This window comes from Bufo gargarizans, chromosome 4 (assembly GCF_014858855.1).
Source record: "Bufo gargarizans isolate SCDJY-AF-19 chromosome 4, ASM1485885v1, whole genome shotgun sequence".
In the NCBI taxonomy this organism is placed as follows: domain Eukaryota; kingdom Metazoa; phylum Chordata; class Amphibia; order Anura; family Bufonidae; genus Bufo; species Bufo gargarizans.
In genome coordinates this window covers 376,853,826-376,878,529 of record NC_058083.1, presented here as the reverse complement: position 1 = coordinate 376,878,529, position 24,704 = coordinate 376,853,826, and the positions used below count along the sequence as shown (strand labels likewise).

The following is a 24,704-nucleotide window of genomic DNA, read 5'->3' as shown; positions in this document are numbered from 1 at the left end:
CTAACATAGAAAGTATATTATAGTGCATTTGTATTGTGCAGCAGTTGTGTGCAGTTCTGCTGAGATACCGCAGCTAGATAGAGGGACAAACACTATTGGAATAACTAAATTCAACTGGTGTGATATACCTGTTGCCCCCCAAAAAAACTATTAAGGGTGCAAAATACCTGTTTCCACAAAATACTGATTAAGGGGTTTGATAAACCTGCTTCCACAAAATACTAATTAAGGGGTGTGATACATCGGTTTCCACAAAATATTGATTGAGGGGTGTGATACACCAGCTACTACAAAATATTGATTGAGCCCTGCGATACACCGGTTTCCACCAAATATTGATTATGGGGTTTGATATTCCAGCAAAATACTCATTAAGGGGTTCTATATACCTGTTTCCACAAAATACTGATAGGAGGATATAGATATACCAGCTTCCACCAAATATTGTTTGAGGCCTGCGATACACCAGTTTCCACCAAATATTGATTAAGGGGTTTGAAATACCAGCTTCCAGCAAATACTAATTAAGAGGTTCTATATACCTGTTTCCACAAAATACTGATATAGTGGATTGATATACCGGCTTCCACCAACATTTATTGAGGCCTGCGATACGCCAGCTTTCACCAAATATTGATTAAGGGGTTTGATACAGTGATGGACGAACATCGGCCAGGGCGGTTTGCGATCGCGATTGCGTGAATGCGATTGCGTGAACGCGATCAAATGTTTGCGAACCACAACTTTGCGGCAGGCCCCATTCACTTTAATGGCAGGCAAACCTGAAAAACCTTCAGCTCATATTTGCAGCCACCAAATACTTGGTAGAAGTGCACATATAGTCCCACAACATGGACAGTGACATACTAGAGGAGGAATAATGACAAAAATTCCAACAGAAAATGTGTATCTTAATCAGGGGATATTTGTATGCGTCTTAAAGGGAAATTCTCTGAAATGTGCCCTAGAGTTTTTTTTTATTTTAGACCACGGGAGTATGGGCCTTAACAATTAGGCATTCAACTGACATAAAATAAATTGTGATTATGTGGCTTGAGGTACATTATGCGGTCATTGGAAAACAATTTTACTGTAGGCCACACTGGACTACAGGCCCCAAACATTAGGCATTCACTGGACAGAAAATATCAAGTGATTATGTGGCCGGAGGTATATTACAAAGTCAAAGGATAGCAATGTTACTGCAGTCCAGTTAAAAGAACTAAACATAACAAAATCCCCCCTCTTGAAAAAAACCCTAATGATAAAAGTTTAAATTTGATAACACGTGGTCGTCACTGGTGTTGAATTCCTCCGAGGCGCCAACAATTATTCTTTCACCGTACATAAAAGAACAAGTAAGTATGTGGCTAGAGGTAGATTACACGGTCATTGGATATCAATTTTACAGTAGGCCAGTGGACTACAGGCCCAAAAATTATGCATTCAGCGTACAGAAAAGAACAAGTAAGTATGTGGCTGAAGGTAGATTGCACGGTCATTGGATATCAATTTTATTGCAGGCCAGTGTATTACAGGCCCCAAAAATTATGCATTCACCGTGCAGAAAAGATCAAGCGATTATGTGGCTAGAGGTATATTAGACGGTCAATGGATATCAATTTTACTGAAGGCTAGTACAAATACACGTCAAATACGTATGTTTAAAAGAACTGAAAATATAAAATTGGTTTAAGAAAAATTGGCTAACAAAATCCCCCCTCTTGAAAAATCCCCTCTCTTGAAAAATCCCCTAGTGATAATAGTTGAAACACGTGGTCGTCACAGGTGTTGAATTCCTCCGAGGCCCAAAACATTAGGCATTCAACAGACAGAAAAGGCCTTTTATGGCTCATTATTTACATTGTTTACATTGTTCTTGATGTTGTAGGATATTTTTGGGCTGGCATGAGGAAATTCAATTTAACGTGGTCATTACAGGTGTTGAATTCCTCCGAGATCCACGCCTCATTCACTTTTAGAAATGTGAGGTAGTCCACACTGTTGTGAGCTAGGCGATTGCGCTTATCGGTCAAGAACCCCTGCTGCACTGAACATCCTTTCGGAGAGGACAGTGGACGAGGGGCAAGCCAAGAGTGCCATGGCAAATTGTGCCAGCTGGCCATAGATCAAGACTGCACACCCAGTAGTCCAGGGGTTCCTCGCTTCTCATAGCGTCCAGATCGGCTGTTAACTCGATTTAGTCGGACACCTGTCCGTCTAGGCGTTCCCTGATGCTGGATCCGGAGGGCAGCTGTCGATGGGTTGACTGCAACAATGATCTCATATCCAAAGTGACCAAAACATCTTCAAACCGTCCTCTTCTTGCATGCACTGTTAGATTGGTACCCTACAACTGTTTCTCTGTGAGTGAAAAATCCTCTGCCACTGCCCACAAAAGCAGAATGCAGCATTTCTCAAAGCAAGGCCTGGAAGTGCTGCATTCTGACTGCCATCTATGATGCTGGTAACATGTCCACCATTTTGTCTTTGTATCGGGGGTCTAAGTATCTTGCCACCCAATACTGGTCCTTGCCCTTTATGCTTTTTTTTACGGGGGTACCTCTTCAAACACTGGCGCATGAAGGCCCCCATTTGCACTAAACTGGAAGCGGTGGAGTGGCCTGTCTCCTGCTCATTGCCCAGAATAATGTCATCCTCGATCTCCTCCCCCCAGCCACAGACAACACCAGAGATCCCTGAAAAGTTTAAAGCCTGCTCTTCTTGCTCCTCCTCCTCCGCCCCGACACCATCCTCATCTGACTACTCTCCAGACTCCTGTTAACTTGTCTCAGATGGAGTAGCCTCCCCGGGAATTCATCCAGCATTGCAACTTCCTCATCTTCCAGCTCCTGCTCCTCAACGGCTTGATCAATGACACAACGCAATGCACGCTCCAGAATGAAGACGTAAGGTACAATGTCACTGAAGGTGCCCTGGCTGTGACTGACCAGTTTGGTGATCTCATCAAATGGCCGCAGAAGTCTGCATGTGTTGCGCATAAGCAGCCACTGGCGCGGCGAAAAAAAAAAAACAAGCTCCCCAGAACCTGTCCTTCCGCAAAATACAATGGGCGTTGTCTGTGACGCAATCAACAAAATACAATGGGCATTGCCTGTGATACAATTACCCAACACAATTAACAGAACACAATAGGCTCTGTCTGTGATACAATTAACAAACATGATTAACTTAATCACTCACAGGCAGAAAACACACATTTTTACCAACCACAGAAAACACCCCAAAACACAACATATCCCCATAAGTCACATCCCCTGATAGCCTCGATCTGGGTGAACAAACTGTCCAAAAATTACCCAGATCGGTTCAGGAATTTCCTGAAAGTCTTATTTTTACCCCACCGTGCACATGGTGCCATGCCTTAAATAGTTCCATACACTCGACGGCAAAACACTGCTGGACAAGTTAAGATGGCCACTGTTGTGGAATCATATATCTATATATCTAGTATCAAATGTATACTTGCTTGTATTATATCTAACAGTTTGCTTAACAAACAAGATGGCCCCTGAAGTAGCAGCCAGCTCCCTTAATAATCCCTTACTAAACACTTTATGATATTGAAATTGCTGACATAGTGCTGACATTGCTAAAGTATGGAGTGATAATGTGATACCTTGTCATGGGACTTAGTAATGTGACAATTAGATCATCAAAATTAGCCGAGTCATAAAGTTCCTCTTTTTTGTTATAAAATATCATGTAATCTCAATAAACGCAGCATCTTGCATTGACTGACTTCTCTGTGACAGTCTGTGTGTGATCTCTCTTTCAAGGCGTACGTATGCCAATTATTTTATATCATTCGGAGCAATACATCAACAATACATCACTGACTATTGGAGTCAGATCCAGAACCATATCAGTTGGCGCCAACGACGTGGGGCCTGAGGATTGGACCTCCTGCTGGCGTACCCCCAGAGACTGGACCCAGAGAGACAAGCCAACGGACACCGGGACCGCGGCCCGTAATAAGAGGTGAGAAAATATATTCATCTTACCTATTCTGTGTCCCTTGGCTTAGTCTATCCATATTTGTTCTAGGGAGGGGTGCACCGACAGTGAGGCATCCTCAGGGGCATGAAAGTAAGAACCCCATTGTATTGATAAGCTTGATGTATTGTGTTTTATTATTTTTTTGTGTATGGTTGGTTTCTCTGGTCTCTGGGAGAAAGGAGAGGCATAGACTGACAGAACAATAGAAGTCTCCTAAAGTGCCTACATTGAGGGGTAACCCTGGTGTGTAACCCCAAGAAATAGTAGAAGGGAAGGAGACGGCTTGCTGATAACCCAGTGGTGTGTTAATCTCAAGCTCAAGGTGTTTGTTTGTCAGTGTCTGTGCTAATCCAACTATCAGAGACAGAAAGTGTTGAAGGCTCCAGAAAGTGTTGAAGGCTCCAGAAAGTGTTGAAGGCTCCAGAACGTGTTGTTTTGAAAAGATGGGTAACCGAAATAGTGTCCCGAAGGGCTATTGTTCACCTGAACAGTACGTGGCGGACCGGAGAGGAAAAGGTTATGTCAAAGGATTAAGCAAGTTAGAAAAGAATTATGGTATTGCAAAAGGAGGTGTATTGTGTTCTGCTATGTGGCAGACATTGTTGACTGAGAAAAGAGGCAAATTGAATGATGATAAGTTGATAGATACAGTCAGGGTATGGCTGGACTGTAGCAAAGAATTTGAACAGACAAAAGGAGAAGCAATGTTTGATGAAAAATCAGGACTCCATTACTATCGGCCTGGCCCAGTCTTAGTACAGGAACAGCCACCGCCCTATAACAGTGGCGCAGCTGAAAGAAAAAGGGGAAGTTGGACTTGTACACATTGTGGTCAGCAGAACCCTGCCCCCCGTGATACGTGCTTAGCCTGTGGTGCTCCACGCCCACATAATCATGCTCTTTTAGCCCCCCAGCACGTCTCACCAGTCCCAGCAGTGACGCCATCTTGTCCTCAGCCAACGCCCAAGGCTGGACTTGTAATCTCCCCAAACCCTGCTCTTTCTGTCATGCCACAAGTCACTACTATATACCCACTTGTAAATCCTGACGGCACCTACATGCTACCCAGTCAGCCCATAGCTCCAGCTCATATAATGGTAGGAGGAAGTGGTGCTGTAGATCAGGAAGATGAGGATGGGGAGAAACAAAAGGAAGATGCAGGGGAAGACTCACAGCAGACAGTGGACTATGCACCTGGTGCTGCAGCACAAACCCCGGGATATCGCAGCCCCCCACCGCACCTTGGACAATTTTCTGATATTACCCTAAGTAGCCAGCAGGGTGCAGCAAGAGCAATGAATGAGTCTTTTCAAAACCAAATTACAGAGCTGCAAAGAGAGATCCATAACATAGGACAAGGAAATCTTGAAGCCTTAAGGGAAATATACTTGAACACTCGCCCAGTCGGGCCACCTAAGTATGTGTCCTTTACCCCCCAGCAGTTGTTCACCATAGTGAACCTCATGCCTGACCCAGATACACACCCTATGCCCTTTTATAGAAAATTGGCACAAGTTTATCAAACCTACGGGTGTACTTGGTCAGACTTGCAAAGTATTGTACAAAATAAAACTGGTGAATTTTCTTCACTTATAATGGATCACATACGCCAACCAGAACTCCCTGGAGCAAATTATGACACTCGTGATTCAGAATCTGGCCGTGATTTCATTCAGCAATTATATAAGTGGGCGAAAGACAGACTAGCAGAGCAGTCCACGACCCTGCAAGACATGGTGCAGGATAAAGCAGAGTCAGTAGAAAAGTTTGTACAAAGAGTTAAACAAAACTATAAAGATATGGGATTCAGTCCAAATGAACCTGTGCACTTAAGACTCCTAGCACGGTCATTTGTAGATGGCCTTAGGCCAGATCTGAACAAAGCTCTTGTAACCTGTCGCCCAGAATGGAAATCATTAACATTGGAAATTTTAGAACAAGTTGCAAAAGGGCTGGAGAGTAGTACAAAGAAATCCCGCATATCAGTCATGGCAGTCATGACGGGAGAAGAAAGAGAGGAAAGACCCCCGCCCCCCCGTGTCTGTTATGGGTGCGGCAAACCAGGGCACATTAAGAGAAACTGTCGCTCCAAACATCTGTGGCCAGCAGATCAGAGCCAAAGAGGAACTCCTCCTCCATGGCCAGCTCCATCCCACTAGGACGTTGGCAAACCAGTGTTGCTGGGAGGGGACACCCCGTGTATGGCAGTCTCTGCCCCTCCTGCAGGCCCCGCCCCTCGAATCACCCTCGATGTGGCAGGGAAGGAACTCTCATTCCTTGTAGACACTGGTGCAGCCCGCAGTGTGTTATGTGAGACCGCCATACTCCCTTCCTGGCTCACAGATATGCATTTACCCTGCTCTGGTTTAGAAGGGGTCACCCAGCACAACCCTGTTACTAAGCCTCTCTTGATTACTCCCTCTACTAAATCCCAAAGCCAATCTCCACAGTTACATCTGCCCACTGGAGTAATGTCACAATTTGTTGTAAGCCAGACATGTCCTTATAACCTATTAGGCTCAGATTTTCTTCAGAAAATACGTGCCAACATCCAGTTCAAGGAAAATGGTACAGTTGTTTTAGGTACGGCATTGAGTCCTGAAGAAACCTGCCTCCTAATGGCATTAAAATCCCAGTCACTTGAATCACATGAACAAGGGGATTCGCTGCAAAGCATTTTGCACCTCATCCCTGATACCCTTTGGACCAAAGGTCCCCAAGACATTGGGCGTCTCAAAGTCCCGCCAGTCACTGTAACCTTGAAGAATCCTAACTTACTGCCTTATAAAGCACAATACCCTCTCTCCATTTCCCAGAGAGATGCTATCACCCTCCAGATACAGGCTCTTCTTGCAAATGGAGCTATTAAAATTACCACCTCACCATGTAACACTCCCTTATACCCAATTAAAAAGAAGAGTGTGAAGGGACAGCCTCCTGTATATCGCATGGTACAAGACCTCAGAGCAGTTAATGAGGCTACGGTCTTTGAAATCCCCATTGTACCAAATCCCCACACTTTGCTGGCTAGCATTCCTCCTGTGGCTGCTATCTTTACTGTCATTGATCTAGCAAATGCCTTTTTCTCTGTCCCATTACATGAAGACTCCCAATTTCTCTTTGCTTTTACACATGATGGAAAACAATACACCTGGACGGTGTTGCCTCAAGGAGCTCATAATAGTCCTTCCTGCTTTAGCAAAGCAATGGCATCCATCTTACAACCATGGCAAGCAGATCACCCAGAGGTGGAACTCTTACAATATGTGGATGATTTACTCCTCTGTGCTGACTCACACCCCGTCTGCCTGAACTCATCTGCCTCACTTCTTGCTTACCTGGCGGATGCTGGGTGCAGAGTCTCACGTTCTAAATTACAGTTGTGTCTTCCAAAAGTTGTTTTCCTAGGCCACTGCATCTCTCAAGGCAGTAAGCATCTTACGGATGCCAGAAAGAAAGCAGTCTCAGACATCCCACTGCCAGATACCCCTCACCAACTGCAAACCTTTCTGGGACTCATTTCATACTGTAGACCATGGATCCCTGATGCATCCGTTCTAATGCAGCCACTATTTGATTGCATACCCCGTATTGCTACTGTTCCTTTCCAAATGACTGCAGAAGCCATAAAAGCATTCCAATCTCTCAAACAAATCATTGTCACTGCCCCAGCTCTTGGCATCCCTAACTATCAGCTTCCCTTTCGCCTTTATGTCATGGAACGTCAGGGTCATGCCACTGGAGTTCTCACCCAGAGCCATGGGGGTCGTAGTAGACCTCTAGGCTACTTCTCAAAACGTCTAGACCCTGTAGCCAGAGCCACCCCTTCCTGTGTCAGGGCCGTTCATGCTGCTAGTTCTCTCCTGAACGCTACCGCTGACATCGTCCTGGGACACCCACTCACCATCATGGCTCCCCATGACATCTCAGCTATCCTGCAACAAACACAACCTAAACACCTCACTGCACAACGCCACCTCAGGCTCCAGTGTAGCCTGCTTCTGCCAGATAATGTCACCATCCAGAGATGCCACATCCTCAATCCTGCTGCACTCCTTCCTCTCCCAAGGGGGGAGTGTACTGAGTATACTGCAGATGGAGATTCTGCAGATTTTATTGATCTACGTGCTGAAGAAGATCTTCAGGAAGAAGAACTATGGGCCTCAACCGACTCTCTTTACAAAGAACAAGAACATGATTGCATTACAATGATGGAAGCTGAAGTAGGAACTCCACCATCAATACAGGATACTCCTTTGCAAAACCCACACTGGACACTCTTTGTAGACGGTTCAAGGTATGCCGATGACAAAGGGAAATTCCATACAGGCATGGCAGTTACTAGTGAGTATGAAGTACTGTGTGCAAGGCAATTGCGCCCAGACCAGTCAGCACAAGAGGCTGAACTCATAGCCCTTACTGAGGCCTGCCTCATAGCAAAAGACTCCACTGCTAACATCTACACAGACTCCAGATATGCTTTTGGAGTAGTTCATGATTTCGGAATAATATGGAAGGCCAGAGATTACATTACAGCAGCAGGAACCCCAATTAAACATGCTTTAGCAGTGGAGGCTTTGATGACTGCAGTACTCCTGCCCACCAAAGTAGCAGTAATCAAAGTAAAGGCACATACCCGTGCTGACACACCAGAAGCCAAAGGAAATGCATTGGCGGACCAAGCAGCCAAACAGGCAGCAATGGAAGAGGAAAGAGCACAGCCAGATAAAATCATGTTAGCACAACCGAATGTCAAGCAACAAGAAATATCATGGGATCTACTGAAACAGATGCAGAAGCAAGCCACCCGCTCAGAAAAGGAAACCTGGTTAAAGGAGTCAGCCCTGGAAGAAGAATCCGGACTTTGGACACAAGGGAAGAAAGTGTGCTTGCCTAGAGCACTCTATCCTGTAATAGCCTCTGTGGCCCATGGGCCCACTCATCAATCTAAGACAATAATGAAAGAACTCATCGATAAAATATGGGTAGCCCCAGGAATCACTCCTGTACTAGTGAAATATGTCCAGTCATGTTTAATCTGTGCCCAATGCAATCCAGGTAGGACTGAGCCCACGCCCCAAAAATGTCTCCCAAAAGCCTTATACCCCTTCCAGAGGATCCAGATTGATCATATCCAGATGCCAATGTGCCAAGGGTTTCAATACGTGTTAGTAGTGGTAGACATGTTCTCTGGGTGGCCAGAAGCCTACCCCGTCAGGAATCAGACAGCAACAACTACTGCTAAAAAATTGATACAGGAAACTGTCTGTAGGTACGGGGTACCTGAGGTCATTGAGAGTGATCAGGGCCCAGCATTCACTGCTAACCTAACCCAAGAGGTCTGGAAGATGGTAGGGTCACACCTGGCATTCCACACCCCTTACAGACCCCAAAGTAGCGGCAAAGTCGAGAGACTGAATGGGGTATTAAAGTCAAAAATGCTGAAAATGACTAGGGAAACAGGGCTCAATTGGGTTCAGTGTTTACCAATAGCACTCTTTGCAGTCAGACACACTCCCAAACCTCCCCATAAGCTGACTCCACATGAGATATTGTTTGGATCGGGACCCCGGATGGGGCTGTACTTCCCTCAACAGTTGCAAATGCATTATGAATCTGTTGCAAAGTATGTGATAGCTTTGAGCAAACAGTTGTCTAACATCCATGTACAAGTCTTTTCTTCCATTCCAGATCCTGACTCCCTAGAAGGCAGCCACACTCTGAAACCAGGAGAGTGGGTAGTGGTCAAGAAACACGTCAGAAGTACCCTAGAACCACGCTTCGAGGGGCCTTACCAAGTACTACTGACCACTCCAACTTCTGTAAAGCTCGAAGGGAGATCCACCTGGATCCACGCCTCTCACTGCAAAAGGATAAGGAACCCGCCAGATTCAGAAATAACAAAATGATTTTCTTTTATCTGCTAGCACTGGTGACACTCACCACCAGTGCATACATTCCTCCCCCGGCGGAAATGGATGATGACGGGTGGGACAATAAGTTTGTCAAACATCATCAAGTGTTGTATAAAAGCTTCCCTAATAGTAGTAGCATGGGATGGGTCCCCATGGCTAATGATAAACAGAACAGGACCCTCAGCTCAGAATAGCAATATGCCCTGGAATGACTATATGTGGAGCAATGTATCCTGCTTCCCAAATTGGACCCACTGTTACTGCCTACAGGTACAAACCCATGGTATGGTTTTCAGTTCCCATAACAGATCAGGCTGTAATGATTCCAACCCAGACAGTCCAGTACAGTGCATTGGTATATATGCTGAAGCAAGTGGTGATCTGGCCTGCGCCCGGCGCAGTGTAAAGGACTTGACAATAGGGATGACTAGTGAAACCACAGAGGGTCAAGAAAAGGGTCAAAAACTGGCAGAAGGTATCAAACTAGCCCACTTAATCACTCGTTTGTTCAATAGCACAGTGGTTTCGGTCCCAAAAAATATATACCTAGTATGTGGACACAGGGCATATAAATGGCTCCCTTCGGATTTCAAAGGTTTATGTACAATTGCTAGGCTCACACCAGCCACTTTTACACTGCCTCATGGAAAATTAAATGTCAATGCTATCCCCAAACACACCTTATATAAAAGAGCCGCAGATAACATTCCTAGACCAAATGGAAAACCCCATCTTGTGGAAATGAGTGGTGCCAACAAGTTCTTTAGTACTCTATTAATCTATCCTATGCTTACACAAACATATGACAAACTAGTAATGGCTACCGACTACTTGGATGATCAGATTTGGGAAATTATGAAACTGATGAATACATCTAATGTTGTCCAGAATCAGCTCATCATAGTCACTAATCAACACACTTTAGTATTAGACTACTTCACTGCAAAGGATGGGATGGAGGTATGTGTCAGGTAGTAGGTACTGCATGCTGCCATTATATCGATCCACAAGGTAATCTACAGGTAAAAGCTGGTTTGGAAAAGATGAGTGAGATACGTGATGAATGGCTAGAGGCTCACAGTGCAGATAAGTCAACATGGTGGTCTGACACTTTCTCATTCCTTAATCCCAGTAACTGGTTCAAGGGAATTAGTGGATGGACGATGGGAATAATTCAGGGAATATTACAGATAGCCCTAATATTGATGGTAATCTACATATTTATCAAATTTGTTGTTTCCTGCATTAACCGTATCACCAACAGAAAGAAGCCTGCTGAAGAAGCCATACTACTTCTCTATGAACAAATGGCTAGCACCGCAATAGATGTGGATGTCGTCCCTGCATTCCCGACACCCCCTACATTCCCGACACCCCCGCCTTCTCCAACTCCCGCGGATGAAGCTCCTCCACCCAGACCTGAAGATCCAAGAGATGATGAGAATTAGGGACAAATGAATCCCAGGGTATTACCAGAAGTCCGCTCAATCGGGAACTTATTCACAAGGGATAAGTTGTCGCCACTGTGGGTGAAGAGGATACGAATGGTATGCCAGGGGATTCGCTAGGTTTAGGGAAAGTCTACAATCAAGTCTACAATCAAGTCTACAAGGGGGGACTGTTGTGGAATCATATATCTATATATCTAGTATCAAATGTATACTTGCTTGTATTATATCTAACAGTTTGCTTAACAAACAAGATGGCCCCTGAAGTAGCAGCCAGCTCCCTTAATAATCCCTTACTAAACACTTTATGATATTGAAATTGCTGACATAGTGCTGACATTGCTAAAGTATGGAGTGATAATGTGATACCTTGTCATGGGACTTAGTAATGTGACAATTAGATCATCAAAATTAGCCGAGTCATAAAGTTCCTCTTTTTTGTTATAAAATATCATGTAATCTCAATAAACGCAGCATCTTGCATTGACTGACTTCTCTGTGACAGTCTGTGTGTGATCTCTCTTTCAAGGCGTACGTATGCCAATTATTTTATATCATTCGGAGCAATACATCAACAATACATCACTGACTATTGGAGTCAGATCCAGAACCATATCACCACCACCACATGTTTGAATTTGTTCCAGTTAAAAGTCCAAGGGGCAGAAACAGTGCCTTTAAAATCCAATATGGCCTATTAGTGTCCCAGGGGCCATATTCACAAGGCAAGAGGCTGGCAAGCAGGCCCCTCCAAAACCCAGTGGCAATATTATTTTCGCCATACAACCTATAAAGCATATACAAGGAGGAATTCTAGCGTGTGGGGCAGTCAGAAATCAGACGTCTGACGGGCAGGTGGTGTCGCCGTTGAAAGGCAGCAAGGCGAGCCATGGTCGTTTAAGATCTTCTAAAATGGCCAGAGATTTTCTTGGACTGCTGCAAGATGTCCTGGACCCCAGAGTATTTGGCAACGAAACGCTGCACTACTAAGTTCAGTACATGCGCCATGCATGGCACGTGTGTCATTTTGCCCTGTTTTAGCGTGCACAGCAGATTGGCACCGTTGTCGCACACCACTTTACCAATTGTCAAATTGAGTGAGGTTTGCCAATGATCGGCCTGTCACCGCGAAGCTGAAAGGAGTGCAGGACCGGTGTGGCTCTTGGCTTCCAGGCACAACAGCTGCAGCACAACATGGCAACGTCTCATCTGGCACGTCGAATAGGTTCTAGGGAGCTTGGTGGCGCAGCGGAAGAGGTGGTAGCAGTGGAAAAGGAGAAGTTAGCCGAGGAGGATGGAGTAGGAGGAGGAGAATAAGAGGCATGTAATCCGTGGCGTTAACACCAAATCCACACGGGTGCCATGGCTTGCATGCTTGACAGCCATTAGAAGGGTTACCTAGTGGGCATGTACCTTCACTGCCTGTGTTTGCTAGACCATGTGTCTGTGGTCAGATGTATCTTGGCACTGACACTGTGAGCCAGAGATACATTTACTTCCCACTAAACGTGGCCATATAGCTCAGGGATGCCCTTTTGGGATAAATATTTCCTTCTGGGGACCTTCCATTGCTGTGTGCCAATGGCCACAAATTTTCTAAAGGTCTGAGTCCACCAGTTTATATGGCAGTAGTTGGAGGGCTAGCAGTTCCGACAAGCCGGCAATTAGTAGTTGGGCAAGAGGGTTATCCGGCATCATCATCTTTTTACGCTCGAACATTTGGGCCACAGAAGCTTGCCTTTTGCCAGATGAACGTGAATATGGCACGGTGGAAGGTGGAGTGGAGGACAAATTGGAGGAGAGAGGAGAAGGAGAATAGGCAGGATGTGGAGCGCCGGGAGTGTGGCTTTGTGGGTTATGACGGCATTGCTCCCACTGGGCTTAGTGATGGAAGTCCAGGTGCCTTCTTAAGGCTGTTGTCCATAGGTGAGTGTTGGGCTTACTGCGACTTATGCATTGACAGCAAGGGCTGCAGATGGCAACACTATTGTCAGCAGCTGACACAAAGCCCACTCTGCTGAGCCATGTGCAGGCGTCCTGGGAGCGTAAGATGTGACTGTGCATTGCTCGCTCCAGATACATTTGCAGTCTGGTTTTTGCCTCTGGTGCAATGCGAGTTCTGCCTGCTTCTCCTCTTTCTCCTCTCCATCTGCTGCTCCGTCTCTCCCTCTGATCTCACCTCATCTTTCTCTCTTGTGGGCACCCATGTGACATCTTTTGACATGTAATCATCGTCACCTTCACCACCACTGACATTAGAGATCTCAGAGTAGGCAGCAACAGTGGGGACCACCCTCCTTGGGCTGATCTAGGAACTGTCGTCAGACTGCTGGGTGGCGACCGTTGATACCTCCTCTGCACATCGGTAAGGTCTTAGAATGGATGTGAAAATAATTCTTCTGACTCGAGCGAAGGGGATATGGTGGTGGTTGTAGTGTCTTTGTGGGTGCACATACCAGAGAGTGAAGAGGGTGCAGATAGAGAGGATGAGGAGGGTGCAGAAGTGGAAGACTGAATGAACCACACAACCAGCTCTGGTGCATCCTTTGATATAATCGCACGGACCTTCTGCAACTTCCCACTTAGGCTCTGGCCTGATGCACCTGCCGACCCCTACCATCTCTGTGGAATGACCTGCCTCTTCCTCTGCCTGTCATTTTCAAAACGACCCTGTGACAAAAGTCCCTATAGAAGAGCAGTATTTGTGGAAGAAGATATATCACACCCCTGCCTCAATCATTTTTTTGGGGCGGCAACTGGTATATCACACCAGTTGAAATTATTTGTTCCAATAGCGTTTTTCACTCTGTATAGCTGCGGTAACGCTGCAGAACCACAAACAAATGCTGCACTACCCAAATGTACTACATAGAAAGTATATTATTGGTATATCACACCCCTGCCATAATCACTTTTTTGGGGGGCAACTGGTATATCACACTAGTTGAAATTATTTGTTCCAATAGTGTTTGTCACTCAGTGTAGCTGTGGTAACGCAGCAGAACCGCAAACAAATGTTGCACTACCCAAATGCACTTTATAGAAAGTATATTATTGGTATATAAGACCCCTGCCTCAATCTATTTTTTGAGGGGGCAACTGGTATATCACACCAGTTGAAATTATTTGTTCCAAGAGCATTTGCCCCCATGTATAGCTGCAGTATCGTAGCTGAAACTCACACAACTGTTGCACAATACAAATGCACTATAATATACTTTCTATGTTAGAAAGTATATTATAAGTATATCACACCCCTATAGCACACCTATACCAGTCCTTAAAAGGACTTTTGTGGCCCTATTTGCTAGCGTTTGGTCTGAACATAAAATTGCTGCCAGATCGGGTTTATTTATAAGGTAGGGGGTATGTCCATGTGCTGAAACGTCTCAATTGGCTGTCCTGTACCACCTGATAGATGTGTATTGGGTCAAAGTTATTCACAAAGTAAAATAATATGGCGCCGGCGGACTTTGCCATATTTTCGCCCGTTTGGCGAAGCGCTAATGAGCAAAGTTTGCTGCGAAATGACTGCCGGGCGGACCGCAAAGCCACCTTTAGTTTGATATACTGGCTTCCAGCAAATACTCATTAATGGGTTCTATACACCTGTTTACACAAAATACTGATAGAGGGGATTGATATACCGGCTTCCACCAAATATTCATTGAGGCCTGCGATACACCGGCTTCCACAAAATATTGATTATGGGGTTTGATATACTGGCTTCCAGCAAATACTCATTAAGGGGTTCTATATAGATGTTTCCACAAAATACTAATAGAGGAGATTGATATTCCGGTTTCCACCAAATATTGATTGAGGCCTGCAATATACCTGCTTCCACAAATACTGTTCTTCTATAGGGACTTTTGTCACAGGGTCATTTTGAAAATGACAGGCAGAGAAAGAGGCAGGCCATTTCTCACGGGGTGGTAGGGGTTGGGCAGGTGCACCAGGTCGGAGATTAAGTGGGAAGTTGGAGAAGGTGTGTGCAATTACATCAAAGGACGCACCAGATTTAATTTAGTGGTTCACTCAGCCTTCCACTTCTGCACCCACCTCATACTCTGTATCTGCACCCTCCTCACTCTCTGCTTTGTGCATCCCCAAAGACACCACCACTATCACCATAGCCCCTCGAGTCAGAGGAATTATTTTAACATCCATTCCCATACCTTACCGATGCGCAGCTAGTCTTGGCATCGGATCAGGAACAGGGGGTAGCAATGGCTGCCACCCAGCCCAAGGACGGAGTTCCTTGCTGTTGCTGCCTACTCCGAGATCTCAAATGTCAGTGGTGGTGAAAGTGACGATGAAAGATGTGTCGATGGATGTCACGTGGGTGCACATAAGAGAGAAAGAGGAGGGGAGTTCAGAGTGAGAGACAGAGAATCAGATAGGGGGTAGAAGAAGGAGAATCAGGCAAAACTCACAGTGAACAGGAGGCAAAAATCGGACTGCAAGTGTATCTGGAGCGAGCCATCCACCATGCACGTCCCATCTGGCGCTCCCAGGACACTGTCACATGGCTCCGCAGAGTGGGCTTTTTTTAACATGTCAGCTGCTTACAATAGTGTTGCCATCTGCAGCCTATGCTGTCAATGCATAAGTCGCGGTAAGCCCTACACTCACCTAGGGACGACCGCTTTAAAAAGGCACCTGGCCTCCCATTACTGGGCCCAGTGGGAGCAATGCCGTCAGAACCCACAAAGCCACACTGCCGGCGCTCCACATCCAGCCTATTCTCCTTATCCTCTCTCCCCCCATTTGTCCTCCACTCCACGTTCCACCGCGCCGCCTTCACGTTCATCTGGCAAAAGGCAGGCTTCTGTGGCCCAAATGTTCGAACGTAAAAAGTTGATGACACCGGATAACCCTCTTGCCCAACGGCTGACCACTGGCTTGTCGGAACTACTAGCCCACCAACTACTGCCATATAAACTGGCAGAAAATTTGTGGCCATTGGCACACCTCAATGGAAGGTCCCTGGAAGGAAATATCTCTCCCAGAAGTGCATCCCAGAGCCATATGGCAACGTTCAGCGACAAATTAATGTATCTCTAGCACACAGTGTCGGTGTCAAGATACATCTGACCACAGACACATGGTCTAGCAAACACAGGCAAGGAAGGTACATAACTTTTACTGCCCACTGGGTGAACCTTCTGACAGCTGTCAAGCATGCAACTCATGGCACCAGTGTGGATTTGGTGTTACCACCATGGATTGCATGCAGGCCTGCCTCTTCTTCTCCTCCTCCTACTCCATCCTCCGTCTCCTCCTCGGCTGACTCCTCCTTTTCCACTGCTACTGACTCTTCCGGTGCACTCATTCCAGCAGAATCAATATACATTGATATAGTGGGGGTAAATATATCACATCATTTCCAGCCTTGAAGAATTTAAACCCCTAAAAGTTACTTTATTGGTATACGTTAAACGGATCCTATAAGGGTCCACTAGATACACAGTAATTAGGATACAAAAAAACAATTAAGTGACCAATAACCACATCCAGATAAAAAAAATTATTATTAACCTGGGGTATGGGAGAATTTGTCCCTAAATCTACCCCTATCCTGAAACCTCAGCCCAGGGAGGGCTCCTGATGGTGGAGGCCCCCTGTCCACGTACCTATACTGCTAACCCTTCCTGTTCCCTAAGGGGGTGTCGCCGATACAATAAATAATTATCCCAGGTGTGAGGTATGGATAAAGAATTACCAACTATATGAGTACACTGGATGGGAAAAAAAAGGAAAAAAAAACACAAAACATAGTACATACAGACATGAAAATACACTTAGTCAGGGTTGACATTATAGTCATACGCCTCAGTTACCTCGACGCGTTTCACCCACGTAAATACGGTGGGATCATCAGGAGGTGTAATTTAAACAGTTAATCTGTATAGTGTTTTATATGTGACTAGATAGGTACCGGTACAAGACCGGGTCACATAAGAGAAGTGCTCCAAGATATGTGCCGGCTGAAAAGCCAGATCGCATTTGTGAGATAAAAGTTCTACATATGGTTAAAATAGAGAGAAGCTGAGACAGGGGGATATGTCAATGATACTTATGTTTGCTTTGGACTCCATCCAGTGCAGATAATGTTATCCACATCCTATATGGGGTAGGAAACAGTTAAAAACCATGGTCAGTTTCAGCATTTGAACAACTAGATGTGTGTGAAGTCACTGGTAAGTGCAAACTCACGGTTCAGTAGATAGAGTGGGCCACAGTTAGTTAATTCTCTGCTATTCCCCTGCCATGGTTACTAGACAGACCCCACACTGAAAATAAGGTACATCATCAGTCTTAAGCATTGATGCCAGCGCTCAATAGACACAGACAAAACATATAAGATGCGGTGCATTCCATGCGATGATCTCCTCCCTGATAGTTATAGTGATGCCAGGCAAACCCCTATTGCTGTTCAAACATAGGTGTCTTTAGTTTATTCAGAATTCTGATATAATTTGGCAAGCCTGGGATCCTCTATTATGCTGTGATGAATTTTCCGGTGTACCTCCCAAGCTCCCCAGAACCTATTCGACGTGCCAGGTGAGACATTGCCCTTTTGTGCTGTGGCTGTTGTGCCTGGAAGACCAGAGCTTCACCGGTCCTGCACTCCTTTCAGCTCTGCGATCATAGGCCGATCAATGGCTAACTCTGCTCAATTTGACAGTTGGTAAAGTGGTGTTCGACAACGGTGCCAATCTGCTGAGCGCGCTGAAGCAGGGCAAATTGACACACGTGCCGTGCATGGCACACATCCTCAACTTAGTCTTGCAGCAATTCGTTGCCAAATACCCTGGGGTCCAGGATGTCTTACTGCAGGCCAGGAAAATCTCTGGCCATTTTAGAAGATCTTACACGGCCATAGCTCGCCTTGCTGACGTTCAGCTGTGACACCACCTGTCCATCTGATTTCTGACTGCCCAATGCGACGGAACTTCACCTTATATATGCTTGATAAGCTGCTCCAGCAGAAACGTGCAGTTAACGACTACCTGTACGAACTCTGCAGCAGGGCAGGTTCTAGGGATCTTGACTTCTTTTCACTGTGCCAGTGGCTGCTCATGCGCGATGCATGCAGATTTCTGTGGCCATTTGATGAGATCACCAGCCAACCAGGGCGCCATCAGTGATGTCATGCTTTATGCCTTTTTTCTGGACCATACATTGTGTTGTGTCATTGATCAAGCCGTCGAGGAGCAGGAGCTGGAAGATGAGGAAGTTGCAATGCTGAATGAATTACATGGGGGGGCTACTCCATCTGAGTCAAGTTAGCAGGAGTCTGAAGAGGAGTCAGAGGAGGATGGTGCCTGGGGGGAAGAAGGAGAAAGAGCAGGAAGAGCAGGCTTTAAACTTTTCGGGGATCCATGGTGTTGTTCGTGGATGGGGGGAGTAGACCGAGGATGACATTGTCCTTGGCTATGAGCAGCAGCCAGGGCGCTCCACCGCTTCCAATTTAGTGCAAATGGGGGCCTTCATGTTTCAGTGTTTGAAGAGGTACGCCGGTATAAAAAGCATAAAGTGCAATGACCAGTACTGGATGGAAACATACTTAAACCCCCGGTAAAAAACACAAAATGGCGGACATGTTACCAGCATCGAAGAGGGCTGTCAGAATGCAGCATTTCCAGGCCTTGCTGTGAGAGATGCTGCATTCTGCTGTTGCGGGTGCTGGCAGAGGAATTTCCACCCACAGTGAAACAGTTGCGGGTACCAATCCTACCGCGCCTGCAAGAAGAGGGCAGTTAGAAGATGTGTTGGTCACTTTGGATATGAGATCTTTCTTGCAGCCAAACCAGGCTTGCATCTAGCCTCAGGGAATGCCTATACCGACAGGTGTCCGGCTACATCAGGTTAACGGCCTCTCAGAAGCGAGGAACCCCTGGACTACTGGGTGTGCAGTCTTGACTTGTGGTCAGAGCTGGCACAATTTGCTATGGAACTCTTGGATTGGCCCTCGTCGAGTGTCCTGTCCGAAAGGACGTTCAGGGCAACAGGGGGATCGTGACCGATAAATGCACTCGCTTAGCTCACAACTATGTGGACTACCTCACATTTCTAAAAATGAATGAGGCATGGATCTCAGAGGAATTCAACACCTGCGACGACCACGTTTACTTGAATTTCCTCATGCCAGCCCACACATATCGTCCACCATACAGTATAAAAAATGGTCCCTGTCTTATGTAAATACAGCGGCATAAAAGGCCTTTTGTGTCCGGTGAATGCCTAATGTTTGGGGCCTGTACGCCACTGGCCTGCATTAAAATTGGTATCTAATGACCGCCTAATATACCTCCAGTCACATTATCACTTGATCTTTTCTGTCCTGTGAATGCCTAATGTTTGGTATAGCTTGGGTTGGACGGCACTCCTCTTGTGTCATTTGGTACGGTGCTCAATGGTAATGGAGGTAATGTAGTAAAAAGTAAACCACGGCACTCATACTTGTAGTTTTGAAGATTTATATTTTCATTTCATTTTTCATTTCATTTGTCATTTCATTTTTATCAGCATCCAGGAATAATAAATGCAAACTGGCCACGTTTCGGTCCTAACACGGGACCTTGTTCACGGTTTTAGTTATATGCAGCATGTTGCCTGTGGGATGCAACATGACCGCATCCCACAGGCAACATGCTGCATATAACTAAGGCCGTGAACAAGGTCCCGTGTTAGGACCGAAACGTCGGCCAGTTTGCATTTATTATTCCTGGATGCTGATAAAAATGAAATGACAAATGAAATGAAAAATTAAATTAAAATATAAATCTTCAAAACTACAAATACGAGTGTGGTGCCTAATGTTTGGGGCCTGTACTCCACTGGCCTGCAGTAAAATTTTTATCCAATGACCACCTAATATACCTCCAGCCACATAATCACTTGATCTTTTCGGTACGGTGAATGCATAATTTTTGGGGCCTGTAATCTAACTGACCAACAGTAAAATTGTTATACGGTGACCGCCTAATGTACTTCCAGCCAAATCATAACTTGTTCTTTTCTGTACGATGAATGCCTAAAGTTTGGTACCTGTACTCCACTGGCCTGCAGTAAAATTGATATCCATTGACCGTCTAATATACCTCCAGCCACATAATCACTTGATCTTTTCTGTATGGTAAATACCTAATGTTTGGGGCCTGTACTCCAGTTGGCTATGGTAAAATTGTTATTCAGTGACCGCATAATGTACCTCGAGCCACATAATCACTATTTATTTTATGTCAGGTTAATTTTTGTCATTGATCCCCTTTAGTATGTCACTGTCCATGTTGTGGGACTATTTTTGCACTTCTAGTAAGTATTTTGTGGCTGCAAATATGACCTGAAGGTTTTTCAGGTTCGCCTGCCATTAAAGCAAATGGGGTCCACTGCGAACTTGCGGTTCGCAACCATTTGATCGTGTTTGCGAATCGTCCCGGCCAATGTTCGTCAATCACTAGTCAATACTACTGTGAGGCGGCACAATTGTTTAAAGTATGGGGAGGAGGTGCCAGAAAAAGGACCTGCACTGGGTGCCAAACATCTTAGGCACACCACTGCATCTTGTTCTCTTGTAGACAGTCAAGGGATTCATCAATATGTGAAAAGTATACTAGACTAGAAAAGTTTTCTTTTTGCCATGTACTCTGCTTTCATAGTGCAGACACCTGCTATCTGCTTGTCTGACCAGGAGGCCCCTGTCTGACCACCACTGAGTCACCTGCATTATTCTGTCTTTGCTACAACAAGTAGCAGAAACTATAGCAGCACCAGCAGCAGCAGTTTGGTGAACAATGGTGGTGCCGTTTGTATCAATGCCACACCAAACTACCAGTTTGGTATCAGTGTACTATCTTGTCCAACCTCCAGTGTACTCTCAGAGAGGCTTTTCAACATAGAAGGTGGATTCATCACACCCAATAAGAGAAAATTGTGGAATGGATCCCTCCCATACGCTGCCATTGTTGAAAGTGGCTGTTTATCTCCAACCCAGTCATGCCACATCCATTGTACATTATGTTCCATGCTGCATTGCTGCTGCTTGTGCCACCGCTGCAGCTGCTACTCCCCCTACTGCCACTATTACCCTTATACAGCTGCACATCGCAGGTTCCATACTGTAATTTCTGCTGATGCCTTGGCTATTGCTTCTACCCTCACACATATCCACTCATATTCTGCCTTATCTGTGAGGGCCCATACTGTACTGCTGCAGCTACTATCGCAGCCACTGCTACCCTTACGCAGCTGCACATCTACTACCTTGTTTTTTTATTTCTCTGTGAGGTTCCACATCCACACTGTACTGCTGCTGCTCCCAAAAATTAGAAATGTTGGATGCTTGCTCAGTATCTGCTTCTGATACTTACTATGTGTGTGTATAAACTCAGACAGGTATCTGTGCCTGTTAAGGCAACATTTTTGTACCACTTGTTCAAATAAAGACCTGCTTCTTCCTACACTACACTGTGGGCCAGATTCATCATGACTCTGACAGCTCACTCCACTTTAACATATGGCTAAAGTGAGTTTTAGCCAAGTCAGATTTATGATCGGCCCTTTAAGACTGTAATAGATGTGGTTTGATGGTAGCAGTTTATCCTTCAGTAAGCAGCTTTACAAAAGTTGCACGTCTTTACGAAAAAGTCTCATAAGATAAGCATGGTCCTCACTGGAGTGAAATTGCGACTTTTTTGCAACTTTTTTTCAACTTTTTAAATAGTCCCAATAGTAAATCTGTCTAGAGATTCATTTGCATAAGAAAACACGCCCACTTTCAGAAAACTGGCGAGCATAGTGCAGAGCAGAAAAAAGTCGCAAATTTGTGAGCACTTTTAGCGTTTGGCACTTTTTGGGGGACTTTTTCACTCCTTTATTCTGACCTGAGCTAATGATAAATCTGGCCCTGTGTGTATAAACACGGGCAGGCATCTATCCTACTCAGAACAAGTCACTTTTTCTTCTGATACCACCTTGTGTGTGTGCATAAACACTGGTAGGCATCTGCCCTAAAAAGTGGCAACTCTTGGAACATTTTTTCACTTAAGAAGGATAAAAAAAATCTGATAACACAGTTTATTTTTAAACAGACTGTTTTCTAGCACCGACAGCTATGAGTTTACCCATACCTACATATATCAGTGTCACTAAGAAAAAGAGATAAAGATAAAAAAATAAATGAGTATCAGGATACCTGAAACAAATTTCACTAAACTTACTCTTCTCTACACCACTAAAATAACAGCAAGCTGCAGATAAGTCACACACATGTTTTTGGGCGCGTTAATTTGTGAGACTTGCTATCACGCAACCCATGTCGCCATGTAGCCACAACCTAAATTTGTATCTTGCACGTTTAAGTTCCTAAGCATTTTTTTTAGATTTTCTCTTTAAATATGCCTTGAACAAAAAAATATTGACTATGACAAAACACAATTTACAGTTAACATTTCCAATATTATTAGTAAGCTTTGCATACAAATTACCTACCTGCAAACTCTGAAGCCCCCCAAAAGCTGTAAATAAAAGCAGAAATCCAAAAGATACTACAAGAATGTTCTTCAAGTGTCTATCCATTCTTCAAGTTTTTCCCTCTTCTGTTCAAATGCAGCCTGTTGTTTTCATATCTGCAAGGTTCAGAGTGTTGTGTTAAAGACTTGTGTAATACTATGAACTAAAAAAATTAGTGCTATTCAAAATGGTTACTGATTGACTTGTTCTACATCACCACTGAGCAAAAGGGCATATGATTACAGCCATTATCTAGCTATACAGAACTTTTATTTACATTGATGATTTATTTGGACTGAAATAAGACAATTAATTAAAATTATTTTAAGAATTATTCATTTATTTTCTTATTTCTTTGTTCGACTCACTGAGAAGGCTGCACATGGTAACATAGTAACAAAGTGTATAAGGCCGAAAAAATAAATTCTCCATCCAGTTCTGCCTATTATCCTGCAAGTAGATCCAGAGGAAGGCAAAAAAACAACAACTTTGAAATAGAAGCCAATTTTCCCCACTTAAGGGGGAAAAAATTGCTTCCTGACTCCAATCAGGCAATCAGAATAACTCCCTGGATCAACGACCCCTCTCTAGTAGCTATAGCCTGTAATATTATTACACTCCAGAAATACATCCAGGCCCCTCTTGAATTCCTTTATTGTACTCACCATCACCACCTCCTCAGGCAGAGAGTTCCATATTCTCACTGCTCTTACCGTAAAGAATACTCTTCTATGTTTGTGTACAAACCTTCTTTCCTCCAGATGCAGAGGATGTCCCCTTGTCATCGTCACATTCCTGGGGATAAATAGATGATGGGATAGATCTCTGTACTGACCCCTGACATATTTATACATAGTAATTAGATCTCACATCAGTCATCTTTTTTCTAAAGTGAATAACCCTTATGTTGATAATCTTTCAGGGTACTGTAGTTTCCCCATTTCAGTTATTACTTTAGTTGCCCTCCTCTGAACCCTCTCCAGCTCTGCTATGTCTGCCTTGTTCACTGGAGCCCAGAACTGTACACAGTACTACATGTGTGGTCTGACTAGTGATTTGTAAAGTGGTAGGACTATGTTCTCATCACGGGCATCTATGCCCCTCTTGATGCAACCCATTGTTTTATTAGCCTTGGCAGCAGCTGCCTGGCACTGTTCTTTACTGCTTAGTTTGCTGTTTATTAAAATTCCTAGATCCTTTACCATTTAGTATGTACGAGTGATTTTCATTATTCCTTCCCATGTGCATAACCTTACATTTGTCAGTGTTAAACATCATCTGCCACTTCTCTGCTCAAGCCTCTAATCTATCCAGATCAAGCCTTCTACAAGATCATTAATAAATATATTGAAGAGAATAGGGCCCAATACTGACCCCTGAGGTACTCCGCTAGTGACAGTGACCCATTCTGAGTGTGTACCGTTAATAACCACCCTGTTTTCTATCATTAAGCCAGTTACTTACCCACATACAGACGTTTTCTCCCAGTCCGAGCATTCTCATTTTATATACATATACATGCTCAGTTTCATCCTTTAACTGCCTCCTGAGCTGTGATAGGGAGAGAGTTCCAGCAGAAAAGACACGCTTCCTGAGCTACAGCAGAAAAGATACTGCTCTAGAGTTGTCAACTAGATATAAATCTAAATAACCTATCAAAAATAGACCTAGTAAACAGGCAAAAGAAAATAATAAAAAAATTATATATATATATATATATATATATATATATATATACAGTACAGACCAAAAGTTTGGACATACCTTCTTATTCAAAGAGTTTTCTTTATTTTCATGACTA

The 24,704-nt window shown here is 44.6% G+C and overlaps 1 protein-coding gene across 1 annotated transcript in view; it reads right to left on the bottom strand.

Moving 5' to 3' along the window:
• The window catches only part of LOC122936338 (protein unc-93 homolog A-like), a 411,461-nt gene extending 388,433 nt beyond the window's left edge, over window positions 1-23,028 (bottom strand). The window contains exon 1 of the mRNA XM_044292489.1: window positions 22,883-23,028. Coding sequence (XP_044148424.1) covers window positions 22,883-22,969 — 87 coding nt within the window. The 5' untranslated portion in view covers window positions 22,970-23,028. The remainder of the gene's footprint in view (window positions 1-22,882) is intronic.
• Between the last annotated feature and the right edge of the window lie 1,676 nt (window positions 23,029-24,704).